The sequence below is a fragment of the Vigna unguiculata genome, chromosome 10 (genome assembly GCF_037176805.1).
Source record: "Vigna unguiculata cultivar grain cowpea cultivar isolate G323 ecotype 2 chromosome 10, ASM3717680v1, whole genome shotgun sequence".
Lineage (NCBI taxonomy): Eukaryota > Viridiplantae > Streptophyta > Magnoliopsida > Fabales > Fabaceae > Vigna > Vigna unguiculata.
In genome coordinates, this window is record NC_140801.1 from 32,901,739 (window position 1) to 32,926,908 (window position 25,170).

The following is a 25,170-nucleotide window of genomic DNA, read 5'->3' on the forward strand; positions in this document are numbered from 1 at the left end:
AAAGTTATGCTTATTTTTATTAAAAATGATATTAAAATTGTTATAAAATTTAACTTTTAAATATTTGAATAACATTAAGTTTATTTAATATTAAAATTTTAAATATATTTATTTTATCTTGTTATAAAATTGTTTTAAAGTTTTACATCTGAATTTACAAAATTGTTATTTTTCAGTCAACTCTAACAATTATATAAAAATTGTTGATATATAATATTATACAAATACTTTTCAAATATAAATTTATCAATCTATATATTTATAATTTTAAAATTAAATTTAAGTAAAGTTTAATGTAAAATATAAATTTAGATAACCTTAATATTATTAAAAATATGTAATAGAAATATGACTTTTAATAAACATATTATCATAACATATGTATAAAAGTTAAATTTGATCTAAATTTAGAATACATGAAATTGAAAATTTTTAAAAAAATTAGGACTGAAATCAAATCAAATAAACAAATATGAAACCAAATTGAGATTCATACAATAACTTGACACGTATCAACATACTAGTTGGATAGATACATGACACATTACAGACGTGACACATGACATAAATATTTTTTAAAAACCATTAAAAAAATTAGAAAAAAAAAAAAAAAAACGAGAAACTGATACGTGACACCAACTTAACTATGTTAGTTCCATACTAACGAAAAGTACCAAATTGTTATTCATTTGCAAAAATGTGGACAAAAAATGTGGACATAATTGAGACTAATAAAAATATAAGGACCAAATTGAAATTTTGGTACAAAAACGAGGACCAATGAGTATTTTAACCAAAAAAAATATTAAAAAAAATGATTAAAACATTAACAAATTGATAATATGTAAATGTGTTACTCTTTATCAATCGATTTTAAAATATCTTTATTTCTTTATAAATTGTCATTCAACACTCTTGAAATAGGTTATCTATGTACTTTGTTTGAAATTTATGAATGTTATACAATATATTTTTATTTAAATTTATGGTTAAAATATATTATTAAATACTAAATTTTTCTTTTGTAAATATTCGCGGGTACTAGTGGATATTAAAAAAATATACAGGTACCCGCATAATAGATATCCACATGAATATAGATATAGGTACAAGATGAATATTTATCTAATGGGTAGGGTACGAATCCCATATCCTACCTGTCCCATTGACATCCCCATAAGAATTTGACTTAATTTTTCAAGAATTACTAACATTACCACCCCATAGGAGGGAGGTCAATTGAAGGAGGGGTCTCAAATTCCTAACATTAGACCTTATTAATATCCCTCATTGTCAAAATAGAGATTGAAAAAATTATGGACGATATGTTACAATTTGGTATAATAAGACCGAATATTAGTCCTTATTCTAGCTTGATTATTTTAGTGAAGAAAAAAAAAAGAAGGATGGCGTTTTTGTGTTGATTATAAGGCTATCAATAAGATTATTGTTCCAGATAAATTTCCTATTCCTATTATAGATGAATTGTTGGATGAATTAGGTGGTGTAGTGATCTTTTCTAAACTAGATTTAAAGTCTGTTATCACCAGATTCACATGAGAGATGATGATATTTATAAGATTACTTTTAGAACTCATGAAGGACACTATAAGTTTGTTGTTATGTAGTTCACACTTAGTAACACCCCTTATATTTTTCAAGCTCTTATGAACGAAGTGTTGAGACCCTATTTGAGGCGATTTGTTTTGATATTCTTTGATGATATCTTTATTTATAGTAAAAGTGAAAATGACCATCAACAACATTTAAGGGTTGTGTTATCCCTTTTGAAGGAACATACTTTGTTTGCCAACTAGAAGAAGTGCACATTTGGTTAATTATAGTTGGAGTATTTAGGTGATATTGTCTATTCTCAAAGAGTTGCGACCGATTATAGGAAGGTGGAGGCTATGATTGATTAGCCACCACCAAAGGATGTTAAGGGGTTGCGGGGTTTTTTTCGGGTTAACATGATATTATTGCTTGTAAATAATTATGGAAGAATTGCTCGTTCATTGACTCAATTATTGAAGAAAGATAATTTTAGTTGGACGGTAGAGGCACAATCAACTATGGATAATTTGAAAAGAGCCTTGGTCAAGTTACCTTTTTTTGAAGGTTCCTGATTTTTCTAAACCATTTTGTAGTTGAAACAAATGCATCTAACCCAGACTTGGGGCAGTGTTGGTGCAGGAGGGACGCTTGGTTGCTTTCCTAAGTCAAACTCTTTCAATAAGGATTCAAGCAAAATCTATATATTAGAGGGAATTAATTAATGGCCATTGTGTTAGCTTTTCAAAAGTGGTGCCATTATTTGTTGGGGAGTCATTTCATCATTACCGATAAAAAAAAGTCTTAAATTTTTAATGGAGCAACGAGTTTTGGGGAATGAGTATTTGATGTGGGCTTCAAAGTTAATGCGGATGGATTTTGAAATTCAATATCAGTCAGACAAAGAGAATGGAGTGGCTAATGCACTTTCAAGGAAAATGATTTTCTTAGCTTTGTCTACGGTGCATTTGACTGACTTTGTTGACTGGAATTCGGAACTGCAGCATAATCCTTACCTCCAAGGTATTATACATGATCTTATACAAGACTCCCAATCCCATCTTGAATTTCTATTTAGGAATCAAAAGTTATTCTATAAAGGCATGCTTGTTCTTGTTGGCTTTTTAATAAATTTAAATGTATTAGCCATTATGGGTAACTAAACGTTGTAAAAAACTAGCTGTTGTGAGTAGTTAATACACTAGCCGTTGGAGTCTAGGTAATCAATGAGTTAGTCGTTTATAACCGTTTATAGCCGTTTATTGTCGTTTATAGCCGTTTTGAGTACAACGATTAGGAAATGTGAGTCTATAAATTTTATGATGTATTGTATGAATGAAAAACAACAATAAGAGGTGAATAAAGTTTTTAAACAAGTAGAGAGTTATTGTCTACAAAGTGATATCAAGAACCAGATAGCTTGAGTGTTTAAGTGGAAAAAGAAGAAAGCTAGAGAGCTTGAGTGTTTGAAAAAAGAGAGCTAGAAAGTTAAGTGTTTGAGAAAAAAAGATAGTGAGATGGCCACTTTTACAAACAATGTTTCCCTACTAAAGTTGACAAAGGCTGTCAACTATGACAATTGGAGTCTAAAAATGAAGACTCTTCTTGGCTCATAAGAAAATTGGGAGGTGGTTGAAGATGGTTTCGATGAACCAGCCAACACTACAGGTTGGTCAAATGTCCAGTTGAAAGTGCTGAAAGACGCACATGTGAAGGATAAGGCAGCTTTGTACATCCTGTACCAAGCTGTGGATGAGTCTGACTTTGAGAAAATTGCAAGTGTTAAATCTTCAAAAGAAGTGTGGGGCATATTGGAAAAGATGTATAAGGGAGATGACCGAGTGAAGCAAGTGCGACTTCAAACACTTAGAGGCGAATTGGAGAGCATGAAGATGAAGGAGACAAAAGGGTAGCCAAGTGCATAACTCGGGTTGAAACTGTGGCGAATCAACCTAATAGAAACGGAGAGATGCTGCCCGCTAGCTTAGTTGTGAAAAATATTTTGAAGTCTCTAACGGATGACTTTGAGAACGTGGTGTGCGCAATTAAAGAGTCCAAAGACTTGCCAATGCTCACGGTTAAAGTGCTTGTCGGGTCTCTTGAGGCATATAAGCAGCGAAAGAAGAAGTAGAAGGTTGAGCCACTTGATTAGCTAGTCCAAATAAAGGGAGACTTAAAACACTCAAACGATACCGAGAAGATATAAGAAGTGGTCCTGGTGGTAGAAGCCAAGGATAGAAGAAGAGAAAACACAATCCGGTCAACAAAATTGGCATGGAAGAGGATGAGGTCCATGGAAAGGAGGTTAATCAATCAACTCAAACGTTGAGTGCTTCAAGTGCGGCAAGTATGACCATTATACAAAGGGGTGCTACTCGGGCAAGTGTTTCATTTGTGGTAAGTCCAAACGTTTTGCCAAAGATTGTAAATCTGAAAGTAAAAAAGGAAGAGACGATCAACCTCACAAAAGATGTTGAAGAAAAAGTGAACATTGTTGATGATGGCGCATAGCTCGGGAGTCGAGCATAAACAAGTGGAGAATTCGCCAAGAAGACCAAGTAGCATGGAGAATTCAACAAGAAGGCTAAGTATCATTGTTAACTCGACAAGGCAGTCGAGTACCGTGGATAGGGCAAGATAACTGAGTAGGTTGCATAGGCTGATGAAACATGTAGATACCCCAGACAACAGAGTGGAGCATGAGCCAACTTGGTTAACTTGGTGGAACGCTACATAGCTTAGATAAGTTGGTGGAGTAAGTGGATTACTTAGATAGCTCGATGGAGCATATGAAAAGCTTGAGTAGCTCTGAATTTCAAGAAGATCTTTTAATCCAAAGGTTAGAGATTTCAAAAAAAGACTTACAACATAGTATTGAAAAGGAAGTTAGAGACAATTTAATTCTACAAGCAAGCTTAGAGAGAAGGAAACAAGCTTTGCAAAAGTAGTGCTTGGAATTTGAAGAACATGTTTCAAAATTGCGAGAACAATTGCAAGTTGAAAAAGATCTGAGAGCTGCGCTGTAGGTGCAAGATGAGAAGTGTCGACTTGAAATGGACGAGGAGATTGAACGCAACAATACATGAGTGTGGTATGATCTTTCAAAAGCATTTCGACCTAATGACAAGAACTCAGTTAATGACAAGTCGACCACACATACAAAAAACCCAATAAGTAACAAATCGGCCAAAGAGAAGAACAAGTCTACAACTAAGAATGCAAAAACTGAGATAGTAGAGAACAAGTTAACTACAAGAAAAACGAAGTACAGGTCAACCATAGAAAAAGTGAAAGGGAAGTCAGCCATGAAGAAAGCGAAAAACTTAACTACTCATGAAAGGGACAAGTATAATGTGAGAATAGTTATTACACGTGGGAAGTCGTGATGAAGAATAAAAGAACATAGATGGAGAACAAAAGAAGCATTTAAGTTTACGGGAGATTTTTGTTGGGTTTTAAATAAATTTAAATGTATTAGTCATTATGGGTAACTTGTCGTTGTAAGAAACTAGCCGTTGTGAACAATTAATGCACTAGCCATTTGAGTCTAGGTAGTCAATGAATTAGTCATTTATTGTCGTTTATAGTTGTTTTGAAACAACTGTTAAGAGTCTGTAAATTGTATTGTGTATTATGAATGAACAATACAACACAAGAGTTGAATAAAGTTTCTTTTACAAAGTGAGGTTTATTGTCTACTGTTCTCCCTAATATATCTACTCAGATACCTAGTTTATTGCATGAATTTCATAATTCGTCCTTAGGAGATACCTAGTTTATTGCATGAATTTCATAATTCGTCCTTAGGAGGACATTTAGGTTTCTTTCGCACGTACAAACGCACATACTAAGATATCTACTCACCCTATATTGTTCGAAGATTTGAAGCTACAGATCACACCAGCTGCGGTTCGTGAAGTTCGTAATTTAGCAAATGGACTCGCTGAAGTGTTAATTCAATAGGAAGGTTTACCCAATCTTGAAGCTACATAGGAATCAGTGGACACCATTTTAAAGCAATTCCCTTCTGTTTTTTTACCTTGAGGACAAGGTGACTCTTTTAGGGGGAGTAATGTTAGACCTCTTATTAAGAAACATTATAAAAGGAGAAATCAGTTATAGGTAAGGTAGAATGTGTGGTGGTTATTTGGCAGTTAGTATGTTATATTAAGTGTTGGTATATCAAGTGTTGGCAGTTTCTTTTATTTGGGTGGCAGTTGTTATGTTTCATAATTGTCATAACTGTTTTTGGGACAATTATGGGGAAAGAGAGAAAAGGAAAGGAAGGAAGGAGGGTAGGGGATTAGAGTTTAATTATAGGAAGTGGGAGGGAGAGACCAAGCTTTCGAATCTTGGCTGTTACTGTAACGGTTGTATTGCAAATTTCCATTCCTATTGAATAATAATTCCTAGTTCTGGTGTGCCTAACCAAAATTGGTTCTATTTCTAACTTATTAAAATTGTCATATCAGTTGGTCTCTATCAGTTGCCTGCATCAACAAGAATGATAGAAAAAACAGTAGGTACAAAACATTCAAGACTGATTCTTGATTGACTATATTACTAACAAGAACTGTTTCTGCCAATGTGGTAGAAGACAAGGAGTTCCCTGATTTTAACCTTGAGAACAAGGTGAAACTCTAAGAGGGGGTAATGATAAGTTTGGTATTGTGTACAGGAGAAGTAAGAAACCAAACAGTTAATACAGTTATAATTTTATAACTGAAACAAACATTATATATAGGGTATATTTGAATTGCAGTTAGAAAAGTTAAGTTTAGTCGAATAAAACAAAAAATCCCATTCAACTGAAAAGCTTTATGGTGTTACTTTGAGAGCAACCTACGTTTGGTGTCAATCAAATAGAAAAAATTTGCCAAATATCATTGTGTAACTTTCAATACAAAGTAAATTTGGATTTGGACTCCCAAACGTAAAACCAATCATACACATAGTCTCATAGGTGTAGGAGAGGGGGTCTGGTCTGTCTTTGTGGGTTAGGAAGGGCTAAGGAGAGTGAAGTCTCTCAAACACCTCATTACTGTCTGTTGTAACACACATTCTTGTTCTTGTTTCTAATTCCTTATCACATTGGTAAATAACTAGAGTCCAATAGAAATAAAAGTGTCCTTTCCGTATATCAGCTCTATCACATTCCAACATTTAAGACCACCAGTTAAGGGTGGAGCATAAATATGACTGTTAGCAGTGAGGAACTAACTCAGATGAACAAGTAATACTTTAATTTAATTTCAATGGATAATAAGTTATTATTTCACTATGAAGTCAACATGTATTTACATTTTGAATCATTCCTGCACACAAACTGACGATCAAACATAGAATGGAATTTGAAGTAAAAATTATCTATGACTAAAGGAAAATCAGAAGTGCTGAGAATAACACATCAGTATAGGTTCTGGGTCCATGAGAGGCAATTTATCAATAATGTACATAAGCAACCTATTTAAATTCTTCAGCTGCTCACGCAGATTCAAAGTCATCAGGTAAAAACCATTAGCGCTGAGGATAAGACATAAGCGAAGGATCTGACACAATCAGAGGCAACTTGTCAACATACGTAAATAGTCTTTTTAGGTTCTCCTTGTTTATTGAAGCCAAGTCTTTTATCTCATTGTTGTTCAAGTAGATCCAAAGGTCACCAGAATTTACTCTTTGAAGACTATCCCGACAGAAAGGGCAAGATTGAGATCTTGAATGCCTAAAAAATAATAAAACTTAATCCTTGAAATGTAAACAATGTGGTAGCAGTTTTTAATTATATATTACTATTATTTGCCTTCCAAAGAAAAATGTTTGAAGTTTGCGAAAGGTTTGGGAAAACAATGTGGGAACCATATCATAGTGTAACAGAAATTACAATGTGCTCACCAGTTCCTGTAGCATTTCATACACAAAGTGTGGTTGCAATTGGGCAAGACAACCTTGTTGTTCATCTCCATGCAAATACCGCATTCTTCTTCTCTCTCAATATCAATTTCAGATAGTTTTCCTTTTCTTACTATATCTTTGTTCATGTACTTTTTAGCAAATAAATCTTTTTGTTTTCTTTCTTCTACATCAGTGATTCCTCTGTGGAGTTGAAGTAAAGAGGGAAAGATCACACCTGTTGTTAAAGAGTGCAAGTAAAAACAATTATATCTGGAGTTTGAGCCACTTTTCTAAAGGAAAACAAAACCATCCAAGTGTTTCTTAAAGATATGACATGATTTCAAATTAGACTTTTCTTTTCAGGTTAAAAAGGAGTTTTACTTCCTGGTGAGGGGAAGGGATGACAAAAATCAGTCAATCTTGAATTCAATCCCAAGGACAGACATTGTGAGGGGACTTTGTGCAACATAGGCTAAAGCTCTCTGACCAAAATTCACTTACCATAGAAATCCTTCAGACTGGTTTTTCTCTCATAAATGGACATGGTTGTCTTCCCATCCTCATATACCTGGGACAATTTCATCACTTTATTACATGCTTCAACAAAAAATGGAAGCATTGGTCAAGACTATTATATTTTAATGTGGATTACAAGTTTAAGGGGTAGGAATTTCACCTTGTATATGAGAACTCTAAGCAATCCCAAGGCTCCAGCAAGATGACAGTCAGTCCACTGAACCAGAAAAAGAAAGAATTGAGCAGCTGGACTATAAGACAATCTCATCTGTAAGCAGGCTCCATCACTTTCTCTTGGATAATCAGAAGCACTGTGCAGAAACAAGGTTGCTTAATAATGAATAGGTTAAAAACAAATACGTAAAAAATCTATTTTCTAAGAAAAGAAAAATATTATTGAAAAGAGAACATTAACATCTAACACACCCAATTCATGCCCGAACTCCACACTCATAGTAGCTAAATGAAGGATCCATCTTGAATCCCCACGTAAATTTATCTCATTTTAGTGAGTCACAAGAACAAGTCTCACACATTAGTGTTCTTAACAGAAATTGATGTCTTCAACAGAAAAATAGAACTATAATTGAAAGTTAAAATTGAAAACAGCAACTTAGAGAGCCTATACAAAAGCATGCGTAACAGTGTAAGCTCATTTGTTTAGAAAAAGTGAAAGGCAATGTACGCTTGAATTTTGTATAGAAAGCACATTAACAGCTGGAAAACAATAAAATAATGGAGATGCACCTGAAATCTTAATGGGGGGCAATGTATCCTTGAATTTTGGCCAAAAGCACCAACCGATGCTTTGCAAAACTTTGGGGCCATGTTTGGAAACACTAGTTTAGAAACTAGCTTTTAAGTTTTTGACTTATAAGCTAGCGAATAGCTGATCGGTTATAAAGTTTGAATTGATAAATGTATATTATGGTGCAATTGTAATTTTAGACTTTTAAAAATAATTAAATTTTTATTAAACTTTTCAGTATTTTTATCTCATTTTTTAGAAATTATATATATTTTTCCAATGTGGAGAAATAATTTTATTCACACTAATTGGCACAATAAGTATTAACTATTTTTTTTTAAATATAAATTTATTTTAACTTGAACTACATAAAAATTTAAAAAATACTACAACAAATATTAAAATTAGTAGACTAAGCATAAAATATTTTAAACTTTGACAACATCCTATTAGAAATATACACGACAATTCCTAAACGATAGAAAAATATATTAAAATATAAAATATAGTAATAAAAAATTTAAATAAATTACAAACTGCTAATTTATAAATTACAAACTCTTGAGATAAAATACATTTAAAATGTTTTACCAAATATTTTTGAATTACTTAAACTAGTTTATTAGCTATTTGGATAATATCTTACTTTACCTTATCAAACACAATTTCTTGTTAACACCGTCAAAGAAAAAAAATAATGAAATGACACAACACTTAAATGGACGTGCGTGGCCAGTTTTCAATTACGAAAATGACAAAAGCAGAACATACTTGATAAAGGAGTTGAAATAAATAAAGATATATAAAGCCAACCAAAGGAGCCTCCTTAGTACTTTTTATATACACAATATTCAACCGATTCCAAACTTTCCTTTCTTCACCCTCAGTAGGACTCAGTGTGAATTCTGTGCATAATGAACTTTCAACATTAGTTTAGCATTTGGTTGAAATTTAATTTAAATAATAAAAGTTTATTTAGTCCCGAAATTGCATCTCCGCGTTGTATTAGTATGTAATGTTGTTGGAAATTTAAACAACAAAACTGAACATCTTATAAAAAAAATTCATAAATTCATTGTATGATATAGATTAACATCATTAACGTTGTGTTTATCTGAAGAATTCTTTTTCAAGAATTTAAGTCACACAATAACTAAAGAAGAAACAGTTAGAACACTCTATTATTTTATCGTTTTAAAATTTTGAGTGGAAGACGATGCAATTCTTTATGCGAATTGTTCTCTGTCTACTAAATCCCTTCTAAAAACCCGTCAAAAACCATTATACTAACGCTAAAAGACCTCTAACACTATTTAGAGTAGGTTTTGTTTAAATATCTCAAATTAACTTTTCCTTTTCTATTTTATTTACATATCTTAAAAAATGAATTAATTTCAAGAACTCAAATGACATCTAAATATCTGACTTCTTTTTTCAAATTTCAAGAACTATATTTACGAAGGAAATACGTAAATGACACGCACACTTGCTATTTTCTCAAATTAGAACAAACCAGATTCCATACCTACACACCGACAAATCATTTCAAAAATTCTAAAAATAGAAGCAAAAAAAAAAGCACAAATTCCATATCTGACATCCAATTCGCAGGTTCGAATCCTCACTTCTCTTTGTTTTCAATTGGGACGTTATCCCCTAATATTTCCTAAAAAAACTATAATTTAAGAAAAAACTACAATTACCAACTCAACAGTCCCTAATTTCTGAAACTAATCAAAACCGAAACAGTTCAATTCCACAAACAAAAACAAAATCAAAATCAAAACCATTAGTAAATATTATTGCAGAGAGTGAAGGGTGAAGTGAATTACAGAGTATTCGCAAAGAGAATGTCGGCTTCAAGAGCTTTGAGGGAATCCTTGAAGGACTTTCGCATCTCTGATACGCTATCACTGTTCCTTCTTCTTCTTCTTCTTCTTCTTCACGAGAGAACAATTAACTCATTCGATGAGAAATAGCACGTGACGACGAAACACCTACTCAAAAACTTGAACCGGTTCCTGGGTTCCTCTTAGAGAACAAGTCGAAGAAGAATTTAACGGAAGCGAATTTAAGAGGAAGCGAGGGCGGAACGAGCGAAAGAGGAAAAAGGTTCGTGGGTCTGTGGGTTTTGGCTTGAAGCACACGTAATCGCTTTATATATATCTCATCTTCATCATTATTTTATTATTATCTGTGATTACCAAATTAAAAATCCTAGAGTTGAAGAGGATATGATTAGGGTTTAATCAAAGTATCGCAAACTGTCAGAAGATTTTTAATCACGCCGTTAATACAGATTATTTCGTATTGTTATGTGTTTACTTATAATTATTTTTAAGAAGATTAGATTACCTTTAACTCTCAATAAAATATTGACTGGAAAGTTAAACTTAACAAACTTAATTATGAAAAAAAAAATAAAGAATGAACCGAAAGTATTAAGATATTTATCTTAGAATTAAACAATTTTTTTTCTTTCTAAACGGGTCTGAAATTAGTAGTTTTTCTTGAATAAAGAAAGTATTAAACTATTTATGTTAGAATTAAACAATAAACAATTATTTTTCTTCCAAGACGGGTATGAAATTAATAGTTTTTCTTAAATACTTTTTACATCTAACGTTTAATAAAATGTATTCACACACACAAATACACATACTCAATCAATACAAGCGCAATTATCCTTAATTATAAAAAAAGGGTATTGATCTAAAATCCATGTGCTTACGAAAATAATTCATAAGTATGAAAATGTAAATTTGACACGCATAAAAATTTTCTTTGAGCTGCATAATGAAATGACGTTGAAATACAAAAACAAAAGTTAAATAGAATTGCAAATGATTAAAAAGAATTAGGGAAAATAATTTTAAAATTAATGGTTTTCTTACCACATAAAGAAAATTCGAACTAAGCCTATATTGAATTAATCTGCAATACATTGATAATTTGGAAAAAAATAAGATTATGTGAAATGTTTGAAAAAATAAAATATTAGAATTGGAGATTTGGTAGGAAATTAGGGAAGTGACACTATGATTGACGTGTTGGGTATTTAAGGGATAAATAAATGCGTCGCTGACATAGTGTTCAGTATAACCTTCCACATGGTTCTCTTTCTATTCTTCGCTCGGTGGAAAAAAGTTGTTTATTATGATAAAGAGCGGACACAAAAGTGGGCCATGTTCTTCACTGACCGAGTTACTACATTCATTAATCGATTAAAAATAAAACAGGAAAAATGAAAACAATAAAAACATAGTCCAGGTGTATATGATTTCACTACATCTGTTATATTCTACACAGTTCTAATAATAATAATAAATTATTATTATTATTATTATTATTATTATTATTATTATTATTATTATTATCCGTAGGTATATCTATGATTTTTAATTACAATCCATAAGATAGAATGTAAAATGAATTATAATTTTTTATTTTGAATAATGAAAGAAAAAACATTTGAAAGTAGAGATGAATACTTTTTTATTTTTAATTGAAAGTGATAATCAGAATTAGTTTTTAATTGAAGAGAAATATTAAAGACATTAATATTAGATAGTGTTGAATTGTGAATATTTATATATATATAATAATATATTACTTTTAATATTTATGAATCATTATAATTTGATTTTTTGTATTATTTATAATTTAAAATCATATATATATATATATATATATATATATATATATATACTATTAAATATAATAGTTTTTAGTTAAAAATTGAACCAAACAAAGAAATAATAAAGATATTCACGCGTGTTAAATGATAGTCATTTATTATGAGATGAGATGGAAAGTTTTATTGTGAATATATATATATATATATATATATATATATATATAATAAAGTTTTAATCCACTATATTTAATTTTGATAAGGAGAGTTTTAAATTTCATGAATTTAACGTTTTAGATATAGACACCTCACTAAATAATTAATAATTGAATTTTTTATATTTGACTTTTAATATTGAAAAATTATTTGGCTTTTCAGATCATACTTCTATAAAAGTATTGTTTCATTCAAAAAGAAACAAATAGAGTGTGTTAAAATAGAGATAAGAGATACCATTTTATAAGATCAAAATTTTATATGTCACGTGTGTTTATTGATGAAATCTTAGTAGATTGAAAAGGACATAATAAAGTTTTACATGTTTCTCTGAAACACATGAACTATGTCATAGCATGTATGCTTATTGATAATGGAATGTAACGTTAAAGTTTGGATAAATTACCTTATGATAAGAACTTTTTATGAAAGTAAAAGAGAATTAACGGAAGAAATAGAGTTGTCGGTTCAAGTAGGGTCATGCACGTTTCAACTAAATTTTTAAGTAAGGGATATATTACCTGCATATAACTATTTATTGAAAAGAACTTGGATACACTCTACTGCTTCGATACTTTTTTCTTTACATTAAAAGTTGAAATTTGTAATAGAGGACAAAGTGGTTATAGTTTATGGAGAAGAAGATCTATTGGTGAGTGGACCATCATCTACATGTTACATTGAAGTTACATATAAGAGGCTTCAAAAACCTATTTTCAAGTTTTGGAAATTGCGAAGACTATTTAGATATGTTAAAGTGAGTCAATTCGACTTACACGGGTTGATTCATCACAAGTCGGGTTTAAAATTAGTGAACTCAACCCGGCTTACTTTCTGGTGAGCCAGAAATCTTACAACCCGGCTATAAAAAAAAATTAAAAAAAAATCATATTTGTAATTTTTTTTCTTCTCTTTTTTTATCTATTGCAGAATAATGCCTATAAAAAAATTGGTGATTTATGAGATGGATGCTACAACCGATCTAACATATGAGAGACATATTACATCATCTTATATTAGATCGGTTCTGGAACCGATTTAATACACGCACTAGAACCGATTTAATATCCACTTTTTGTACTAGTGTGAAAGGAGTTAGTTCTTTTGTAGCATGATCATATCTTCTCTAATTAAATATGATTGTATAAGATTATAAATGATTAGGTCCACTAGAAGCACATAGGAAATTTCAAACATTAGTTTTGTTATTAAATCATTTTGTCATGGGACTTACTATTTTCACCTTGGTACAAATTTTGGAACTTATTAACCAAATTATTGATGTGGAAATTAGTTTTTTTTAAATAGCATAGCTTTTTTATATTGTTTGTTTAGGTCCCAACCCATCTAATACGTTTAGTTATATACAAAAAAAAAAAAAATTCTCGAACCTGCCATTTGACCCTTCAGATTCAGAATCAGAAACACATCCACCATTAGATGGAAGCAGAAAAACATCATATTCTCTATCCACCTCCCTTACTTCCCTATTGTTCCATTTTTGCTTCACCTTTCTTGATGAGGACCCATATTCATCTGAACCCTAGGAAACCTGCAAGCAAATATTGTATATACACCAAAATGAGAGATTCACAACAGCAACCAAACTATTCACATCAAGAACAAAAAATAACAAACCTCAAAATAGCCACATAAACAAAATCCCAACATGGCCACCATCAAAGTAATAGAACCCATTTTTTACCCCCAAAACAATAAACCCACAGTCTGAAACGATAAAAGCATGAACTTTTGCCAAAGACAGTGGACCATTGAACGACGGCTACAACGTCAATGGTGTTGCGGGGGCGACGACGGAAACCCCTCAATGGCGACAACGCTTCAACGCCGCGACAACGCCGTTCTTGCTTCGACTGGGTGGTTCGTGGTGCAGCGACAATGGTGGTTCGATGCGTCGAGGTCGTGGTTCGTGGCATTGAGATCTGCAGCAGAGCAAAACAAAGATGATGAACAGTGGTGGATGCACGAAAAGAAAGAAAATGCAGAGCAAAACAGGGAAGAGGAGCAGTGGTGGATGCACAGTGAAACGCGTAAAAGAAAGAAAATAAAGAGTTTCGCAGATTTGAGGAAAAATATTAGATCGGTTGTTAACATAACTGATTTAATATATGGAAAACTGATAACTTTTTTTGATTTAAAAAAGTTATATTAGATCGGTTTCTCATAACCGATCTAATATAATTCACATTATTTTTAAAATTGCCACCGCACCTTTTGTTAGATCGGTTCCTCTACAACCGATTTAATATGCTGATCTAATATCTCTTTTTTGTACTAGTGTCACTGTCCTGCATGTTCAATTTGAAGCCTTCCAAATTGACTATGTCCCTGCTTTTATAAAAGATAAACCAAATAATAGAGGTTTTAGCCCAAGTCATCAAAACCACTTGCATAATGATGATAAAAAGAACAAAGAATATGAAAAATATAACACTCTAACAACATCTTAGTATCTTACTGCCACTTATAACAAATTAGATGATAGCATAGCAAGGATCCAACTTTGTAGTCAAAACAAAAAAAGGTAATTAAAAATAAAGTCTCACTATTGAAACCTTTGCATCATCAATTTTAAAACTTATTTAAGTAGTATTGAGCATATACGAATGGTGACATATTACGAGCCCATCACAGTTATTTTAAATATAATAAGGATCCCAACAACAAGAACCTGAATATATATGAGATTCAAGTTCCAACATGGCATACAATAATCATGATTTACTGCACTCAACATAAATAAGTTGTCAAAATCATGTGCATATGAATCTCAGAAACATTTTAAAATTTCAACGTTTACTCTTCTCTAACAAGCTTGAAAGCAAAACATCAAACATAACCCCCAACAAACCTAAGCAACCATAATTCCCTAATAAACCATAGAAAAATCATTCATAATCAGTCCCAAAAGTACTTATACACAATTTAGTAACAAAAGCCAGGATAAGAAACCCCAATCATACCTTCAATTTCAGTTTCTTAGCATGTTTAGAAGTATGTCTTTGAGAAAGCTCCCTGCTTTGTTGATCTTGTCAAAATTCTAATAAATTTCCTTTAGCATCCATACATAGTTTTCTAACCCAAAATGCAAATGATCCTTGAGAGTGAATGAAATGACGAACATCAACGATGTATGAAAACAATGGAGGGAGATAGGCAAAAAAAGGAACAACACTGCGGAGAAAACACGAGCACGAAGAAAAAAATGAACAGTAACAACACAAAGAAAAACAAGCCTAAACCTCTTGAATGCTCAGGTGATCATACACATTAAAATTTCTACAACTTGACAAACCACCCAATTTGAGTCAATGAGGGGAATGCAGAGCTCATAACTCTCAAATTGCTAAAGACATATAAGGGACAAGGAAAAGCCTAGGGAAAATTTCAAGAGGAAAAACAAACAAAATCACCCGTAGGAGTTCAATAAAGTGAAATTGACCTATAGAAAGGAAAGTCGCCTCAGATGTTGACCACCATCGAATGGACAACAACGTCAACCACCGTTGCCGTAGAGGAGTGAACAACCACCACCGATGGGCACCACCGAATGACCACCATTGCCTTTTTTGGGTTAGTAGCTTGCAATCAACCAAATGAGTGACACCAATATCGACCACCACCGAATGGGCCACACCAACTTACACCACCGTCGTCGCAAAACGACCGACTAACACCTATGAGCACCACCACGACGAACATAAATGAAAGAGAAGGGAACCGCGAGTGGATAGATGCACGTCAAAAATGAGAATGAGAAGATGATTAGGGATAACATTTTCTGATTTGAATATTAACTTAACTTTAAAACAATTAATTTTATTAAATTAGGGTTTTTTTAATATAGGTGGGTTAGTGGGTTAGCTCACTATAACCCGGCTCGAACCCGCATAGCCCGTGGGTTAAGTGAGCTCAACCCGTTTTGACCCATAACCATAAAAAAATTTATTTTTCTAACTCGACCCGGCTCGAATCCGTGGTGAGCCGGGTTGACTCATGGGTTCCGGCTCACATTGACATCTCTACTTGATAAAAACTCATTTTAGGTTTAGCAATATATGGTGTGATGGTGATTAAGCAAATACAATGAAGATTCTCACTAGACATTAATCCAAGGCTCAAAGAGAAGAATAGAATGTCACTTAAACAAGAAAAAAAAAGTACACAAATACATGTTACACGAGAATTGAAAATACATAATAGTAGAATAAAAGATGAACAAAGATGGAAGCCAAGAGAGGGGATGAGGATGCAAAGGTAGCACGCAACTTAGGGGGGCACTAAGGTTGACCAACCTAAGATAAGTGGGGATGCTACCACTTGAGTTCTAGTTTCAAGATAAGACTAGAGGAAGAAGACACTCTAAGAAGAGAGTTCTCTCACAAGGTGGTCAAATATAAGTATATAACTTCAAAATATTCAACCCATTTTAAGAGTCTTTAAGAGCCCCTTATGTAGTTGAGGGTGAGAGGTCTCTTACCAATAATACAAAGCTAAAGGATGTACACATAAAAAGACTAATTAACCTTCTAAAAACTAGGTCTAAAGGAGGTTTCTTGAAAAGGAGAGAACCCTAGCTTAGTCTTTAAGCCTCTCATGTGCGCCCTTGACCTTCTAGAAGAAAATGTCAACTCTAAGCTCTTGCTCTCTCCAAATATACACCCTTCATTTGTGGTCCCAAGGTTAACACTCTCATATACTCCATGTAGTGCAATCCTTTTCCTTATTGGCATAAGCTTACCCTACAAAACAAATAACCAAAGAATCAACATGTCAACTTAAGTCAAGTCAACTAAGGTCAACCAAAGTCAAGTCAGCAAAAGTCAACTTTAGGAAAGTCAACATAATGAAATGGAAAACAAAGATAAAGAAGAAGGTTCTCTAAGGCTTCATGGTGAGTCATTGACTCGTGACTACTTATGTTTAGTCATTTCCTATAAACCCTTACCTATTAGGTGTATCTTTGATGACGACAAAAGTCTTATTAAAAGAAGGATATAAGTGTAGGAATGGACTAGGCAAGAGTAGTTAGGGATCACTATTCCCATTGGAGGTTATTGAGAATAAAAACATATATGGTATGGGATATAAGGCCATAAAAAATGATAAAAAGAGAGGTTGGCTAAAGAGAAAAGAGAGCGGAGTTGGACTCATCTTGAAGGTCCTCTATGGCTTCATGGTGAGTCATGGACTCATCACTACTTAAGTTTAATAATTTCCTATAAACCTTTCCCTATCACAGGCATCTTTGATTACAATAAAAGTCTTATTAAAAAAAGGATATAAGTATGGGGGTGGACTAGGCAAAAGTGGTCAGGGATCAATATTCCCATTGGAGGTTATTGAGAATAAAAGCATATATGGTATGGGATATGAGGTCATAAAAATGACAAAAGAGAGACTGGCTAAAGAGAAAAGAGGGCGACGTTGGGCTCTTCTTAAAGGTTGTGAACCGAGGAAAGGAAGGATCCTTGTATGTGACATAAATTAAATTTTTTGGAGCTCTGGATTGATAAACATTGATCAAGTAGCAACAATTGAGGAAAAGCTCAAGATGAGAAGTTTAAACTTTATGCATTCTTGTCCTTTAAATTTGCAACTCAACAATCAAAAGACCGTGGATGTGCCCATGATGTTTAATTGGGTTGAAATGTAATATGTTATAGTTAATACTTTTGTTTTTATTGAATGTTTTAGGAATTATTTCTATACGAGCTTATGCTATTTTACTTTTTGCTCGTTGTGACATTAATAAATTTTGTTATCATTTCAGCATCAACTTTATATTTTCCTTTCTTGTATTAGTCTATTTATTTCTTTTTATAAACTTGAACAATGTAAATTTGACAGTGTTTTTTTCTTGGAAATAACAATGTTGATATTCTTAAATTTGAGCACCCTATCGATAATATGTAAGATGATTATAAGAATGACTAAAAACCATTTCCTGAATTGGTGACATTAGTTGAATCGGAATAATACCCCTTTGTCTTCATTGAACACATCTCCTTTTCTAGTTGAGCTTGAATTGCATTTTAGATATTCACTTTATCTCATTCACTATTGCACTCCCACTGCATTTTTTTTTCAAGTTTTGGACTGGGCCTTTCTTTTTTATAACCTTTTCATACAACCGACAATTTTATTATTTGACAACACTTATTTTAACATGTATATCAATATTTTTATTTTAAATCAAAATTTTAAATTACAAAATTTCATAATAATATTGAATTATTAGTTATATCATGTTGACTCTCAGACTTGCTTAATAATTAAAATTTTCACTTTTCATAATATTTTAAAATAAAATTTAATTATCATGTTGAGTCTTGGACTTGTTTGATAACTATAATATTTTAAAAAGATCATTAATGATCATGTTGAGTCTCGAATTCACTTGGTAATTAAAATTTAATTCAAGACATTAAATATCACTAATTTCCATGTCAAGTCTCGTGATAATTAGAATTTTTGTTCAAAGTAAAAGTTTAAAAAAATATTAAATTTCAAAAATAAAAAATATATCAACTAACCAAAATCTCTTTTATATAAATATTTACAAGATTTACGTAACTTGATTTTCCATTGTAAATAAGAATATGTAAGAACAATTTCAATCCTTGTCGGCCACAAATAATATCTTCATTTTTTTTTAATATTTTGTGTTTGCTTGTTTTGTTTAATTATTGATGAAAAAAATATTTGAAATTTTTCTTAATTTTGCACACCTAATTAATGTTAGGATTAGATGTTGGAAACCCCATTAAGCGAGTCTAAGATTAAATAGGTTTTGATGATAATGAAACGTATAATGAAGTAAACAAAGATATCGTTAAAATAACTCATAAGCGGCTCTATTCTATGGCCAAGATTTGACACTTAATTTGCAACAAGATTCTTATACCTATCAACACCCAATTTTGTTTGGGTAAATAAATTTGTTCTAAAAAAAATAAAAAATATATGTTTTTTATTAATGATAGAAAAAAAAGGAGTAAAAAGAAAAAAATATAAGAATTTTTCTTTAAACTTTCTAGCATTAAAAGAAGAAAGAAGGAAGAGTCCAATTTGTTTTTAATTGTCACACCCTTTACATGAGCCCAAATATTTTATACATATCTTCACCCCCACTATTTACTATTTACACTCCTCACATAACATGTCAGAAAATGATATTTTAAAATGGGTTAAAAATGGTTTTGGTCGGTCCTTAACTTTCCGTGAATTTTAGAATTAGTCAATTTCAAAACTTTGGACCAATTTAGTCCTTCATCTTTCAAAATACGTGGTTTTAGTCCTTTTAATCAAATTTTGTTAAGTTTATTCGTCATTTCAAGCGCATTCCATAATAGTATTTGAGTTAACATTAAAGGAAAAATGTGTCAAACAATATAAACAACTTAAGTGCAATCCTGAAATGCATATGAAACATCAAATAAACCTAACAAAATCTGATTAAAAGGAATAAATCCACGTATTTCGAAAGATGAAGACTAAATTGGCCTAAAGTTTCGAAATAGACTAATTCCAAAATTCACTGAAAGTTAAGGGACAAAAAACATATTTAACCCTTTTAAAATCTATGTTTTTTAGAGAAGGGTACGATTTTAATAATTAGAAGAAAATATTCCTAGTAATAATATTTTGTAGGGAAGGGTACAATTTTAATAATTAGAAGCAAATATTCCCGGTAATAATGTTTTTTAGAGAAAGGTACGATTTTAATAAGTAGAAGCAAATATTCCTAGTAGTAATTAGAATCAATTATATGAATATTATGTTATGATTTGATTTACATAATATGTTGCATCAACATCTTTATGTACCGGAAAATATACGATTCTAATAATAATTACAGACAATATTTTTTTAATAATTATAATCAATGCCCTAGATATTATGCGACGATTTAATTTCTATAATATGTTTCATCGGGACCAATTCCTTTCTCATATATTTCCTTATAATTAAATACTAGGATTTTAGTGGTATCCCAAGTTGTCTATATAGGCACAATATCTCTCCAATGCAAGACAGAGAAAAAAAATTTGATACTTTTTTTTTCTATTACTAGAGCACACAAGCAAAGGGGATCACTTCACTATCCTCTTAATTGGGATTTTCTCTATTCGTTGCCTTGACAAGTAAGTTATTTTTTGCTCTTAATGTTGTTCACGTATGGGTGAGAATAATAAAATTAATGGGTTGTGAATCTTGACTCTATTACTCTGTTATAATATCAAGTGTATGATTGATTGACCCGTTATATGGCTAAATGCGTTTGGGGTTTGGATGTTAGGTGTGTCAAGTTTATAAAGAGGGGGTTTCACTGGGGAGAACAACACCAATGAGATCTGAGCCTAACCACATAAGACACTGACACCACTCTCAACCCAAAACCTTAAGGCGATGGGTTTATGGGTCTTGATTCTTATATAGTGCTCTACTTTCTCATTTCTGGTCAATGTGGGACTTAGACTCACACTTGGATTCCTAACAATCTCCCCCTCAAGGGTGAGTCCCTTCAACCACATTGGTACACTCCCCCTCCAGCGGAAGCTGCCCAACCACGAGTACTCCTTTTCTGTCCTTTTTTGAACCGCCGTTATTCTTAACGAGTCACGCTTTACCTGACCAACACTGTCAGGAAGACTTTCGATACTAGGACCATACTGCACTCGTCTGAGCCGGCTCTGATACCACTTGTTAGGAACAAGGCAATAAAGGAAAGAATAAAGGAGAGAAAAATAGACACAGAGAATTTAACGTGGTTCGGCTACAATGTGTATGCCTACGTCCACGACTACACTAGGAAGTATTTGTATTTTTTGGTGTATCTTAAAGCTTTACATAGAGTCTCTTATATAGTAAAATAGAGAACCACATCTCACTATTCTAAGCGATGTGGGACTAAATCAAGCACCATAATTCTAACAATTCTCCCACTTGGGGTTTGATTTACATTACCACCTAGTGTAGTGCCTTCATCATCAATTTTCTCGAAGGCCAGTTGAGGCAATGCAAAGCCTCAACTTAGTTGTTGTGACAGTCTTGGTCAACATATCAGCTGGATTCTCTGCACCTGAAATCTTCAACAAAATCAAATCTCCATCATTTATCAAGTTTCTGATAAAATGATACTTCAATTCAATGTGTTTGCATCTGGAGTGAAGAATTGGATTTCTAGCAAGACAAATGGCACTTTGACTGTCACTGAACAATGAAGGTTCATCTTGCCCTTTTCCTAATTCTTTTAGAAGATTCTTCAACCATATCATCTCTTTTGCTGTTTCTGAGATAGCTATATATTCAGCTTCAGTGGTTGAAAGGGAGACTCTTCCTTGAAGTTTGGACTTCCAACTGATAGCTGTGCCACCCAACGTAAAAATATAACCTGTTGTGCTCTTTCTACCATCCAAATCACCTCCCAAATCTGCATCAGAAAACCCCTGTAAAGTGAGATTACTTCTTTTAAAGGACAAATGCATCTTTGAAGTGCCCTTCAAATATCTCAATATCCACTTCACGCCTTCCCAATGCTCCTTTCCGGGATTGGATAGAAACCTGCTCACAACTCCCACTGCATGTGCTATATCAGGTCTGGTGCAAACCATAGCATACATCAAGCTCCCTACTGCAGATGCATATGGCACTTTAGACATGTGATTTTCTTCTTCCTCTGTCTGAGAAGATTGCCTTTTTGAGAACTTTAAGTGAGTTCCCAAAGGTGTATTCCTGGTTTTAGCATTTCCAACATTGAACCTGCTAAGCAATTTTTCAATATATTTTTCCTGAGATAAATTTAGAATACCTTTAGATCTATCCCTGGAAATTCTCATACCAAGAATTTGCTTGGCTGGACCAAGATCCTTCATTTCAAAATTTTCTGACAATTGTTTCTTCAACCTGTCAATTTCTGCCATATTAGCACCAGCAATCAACATGTCATCAACATATAAGGCAAGAATGATATAACTATCAACATATTTCTTCACGTAACAACAATGATCTTCTTCACATCTATGAAATCCTGAGTTTCTCATAAACTCATTAAACTTCTTATACCATTGTCGCGGTGCTTGTTTCAACCCATACAAACTTTTATGAAGCTTGCATACAAGATTCTCTTTGCCTTGTACTTCAAAACCTTTTGGTTGTGCCATAAAGATTTCTTCCTCAAGATCTCCATGTAGGAATGCAGTTTTCACATCTAACTGCTCCAGATGAAGATTTTCTGCAGCTACTATACTCAAGATAACTCTGATGGTAGTCATCTTGACAACAGGAGAGAAAATTTCTGTGAAGTCAATTCCTTGTCTCTGTTGGAACCCTTTCACTACGAGTCTGGCCTTATATCGTTTGCTGCCATCTGGTTCTTCTTTTAATCGATAAACCCACCTGTTTTGCAAAACCTTCTTTCCTTCTGGAAGCTTGGTTAAAGACCATGTCTTATTCTTCTGAAGAGACTTTATCTCATCTTCCATTGCTAGCTCCCACTTAATAGATTCACCTCCCTGCATAGCCTCAGCAAAATGCTCTGGCTCACCAGCATCAGTCAACAACAAGTAATGCAATGAAGGGGAGTACCTTTGTGGTGCTACAATGGTTCTGCTAGACCTTCTAGTCGGTAATTCAGGAGTTACTGGCTCTACTATCTGTTCAGGTTCTGACCCAAACTCTGACTCGGGCTCTGACTCAGGCTCTACTTCTGTATTCTGCCTTCTGTTGGCTACATCACTTTCTGAAACTTCTTCTAATGATACCTGCTCTGGCTTTTTATTTGCATTTGCAAATTCTGCAGTCCTGTCCTTATAGAACATGTTTTCATTAAAAGTAACATTTCTACTTCTGATAATTTTCTTGTTTTGGTCATCCCAAAACCTGTAGCCATACATGTCAGATCCATAGCCAATGAAATAGCATCGCTTTGCCTTAGGGTCCAATTTATCTCTATTATTAGAGTTCAACAAAATATATGAAGCACAACCAAAAACTTTCAGATGTGAAAGGTTTACCTCATTTTCAGACCATACTTCTTCAGGTAACTGATAGCCTAAAGGAACTGATGGTCCTCTGTTTATGAGATAGGCTGCTGTGCTTATTGCATCTGCCCAAAATACCTTGGGTAGTCCTGACTGGATTCTCATACATCTTGCCCTTTCATTCAAGGTTCTGTTCATTCTTTCTGCCACACCGTTTTGTTCTGGTGTTCCTGGAACCATCTTGATCATTCTGATCCCATTCTCTGAACAAAACTCCTTGAATTGATTACTGTCATATTCTCCACCATTATCAGACTTCAAACATTTAATCTTTAAACCTGTTTGAGTCTCAACCTCCTGTTTCCACCTTTTAAACACAGAAAACACATCAGATTTATTTTTAAGAAAATAAACCCATACCTTTCTTGTAGAGTCATCAATGAAGGTTACGTAATACTGTGAACCTCCAAGAGATTTCACTGGAGCTGGCCCCCAAACATCTGTATGCACTAGTGCTAGTCTTTCAACTTTAGACGACTTACTTGTTTTGGAGAAGCTAACCTTTTTCTGCTTTCCAAAGATACAATGTTCGCAAGGTCCAACGTCAACATACTTCAAGTTAGGTATTTTACTTTTTGAGACCATGAGCTTCATTCCTTTCTCACTCATATGCCCAAGTCTCTGATGCCACAAAGAGGAACTGTTGCCAACTTCTGCAACTGATATCATATCCTCATCTGCAATCATGTAAAGAGATCCTCGCTTCTTTCCACGAGCAACAACAAGATTACCTTTCATTACTTTCCAGTGTCCATCTCCAAAGGTGGTGTAATGCCCCTCATCATCCAACTGCCCTATAGATATTAAGTTTCTCTTTAAGGCTGGAATATGTCTGACATTCTTCAAAGTCCACACACTTCCATTAGAGGTTCTGATATTGATATCACCTCTTCCTATAATATCAAGAGATTTCCCATCTGCAAGGTAGACCTTCCCAAACTTTCCTGGAACATAGTTAGATAATAGTTCTAAAGAAGGTGTAGTATGAAATGACGCACCTGAGTCCATAATCCATGAGTCAATAGAACTATCTAGACTACATAATAGTGCATCTTCAATTTCATCAGTTGCTGCATTTGCTGATTGATCATCATCTTGCCTCTTGTTGTTGTTCTTCCTTGGAGCCCTACATTGACTTGTAAAGTGACCCCTTTTCTGACAATTCCAACAAGTGATATCATTCCGGAATTTTGGTTTTGATTTCTCTCTAGACTTTGATCTGCCTCGGCCTTGATTACGACCTTTCTGGCTACTTCTTCCTCTAGTTTCAGTACTCAATGCTGAACCGGAACTAGAACTGGAAGATTCCCCTGAACTTTTCCTGCGAACATCTTCGCTTAAGATCAAGTCACGGATGTTATCAAGCTTCAACTTACTATTACTTGCAGAATTACTAACTGCAGTAACAATTGCACTCCAACTTTCCGGAAGAGATGATAATAAAATTAATGCTTTCACCTCATCATCAAATGTTATCTGCACTGATGTCAACTGCGCAATAATTGTATTGAATTCACTAATATGATTAGTAATCGAGTTACCTTCAC

The 25,170-nt window shown here is 33.1% G+C and overlaps 1 protein-coding gene and 1 long non-coding RNA gene across 3 annotated transcripts; both read right to left on the minus strand.

Annotated features, from left to right (window-relative positions):
• Positions 1 to 6,896: 6,896 nt before the first annotated feature.
• Positions 6,897 to 10,850, minus strand: LOC114165997 (E3 ubiquitin-protein ligase AIRP2-like). Of its 2 annotated transcripts, none has more exons than XM_028050648.2 (5): positions 10,540 to 10,850; positions 8,120 to 8,270; positions 7,945 to 8,011; positions 7,444 to 7,678; positions 6,897 to 7,273 (listed from the first exon to the last, which is right to left on the minus strand). In XM_028050648.2, the coding sequence occupies exons 1-5, from the start codon at positions 10,602 to 10,604 to the stop codon at positions 7,069 to 7,071; spliced, it is 723 nt and encodes a 240-aa protein (XP_027906449.1). In that variant the 5' UTR covers positions 10,605 to 10,850; the 3' UTR covers positions 6,897 to 7,068. The 2 variants fall into 2 exon arrangements, with proteins under 2 accessions (XP_027906449.1, XP_027906448.1); XM_028050647.2 differs by lacking the exon at positions 10,540 to 10,850 and adding an exon at positions 8,386 to 8,842.
• Positions 10,851 to 13,931: 3,081 nt separating this feature from the next.
• Positions 13,932 to 14,594, minus strand: LOC146882407 (uncharacterized). The gene is made up of 2 exons (XR_014985204.1): positions 14,196 to 14,594; positions 13,932 to 14,109 (listed from the first exon to the last, which is right to left on the minus strand). It is a non-coding gene; the product is annotated as an uncharacterized LOC146882407 (long non-coding RNA).
• Between the last annotated feature and the right edge of the window lie 10,576 nt (positions 14,595 to 25,170).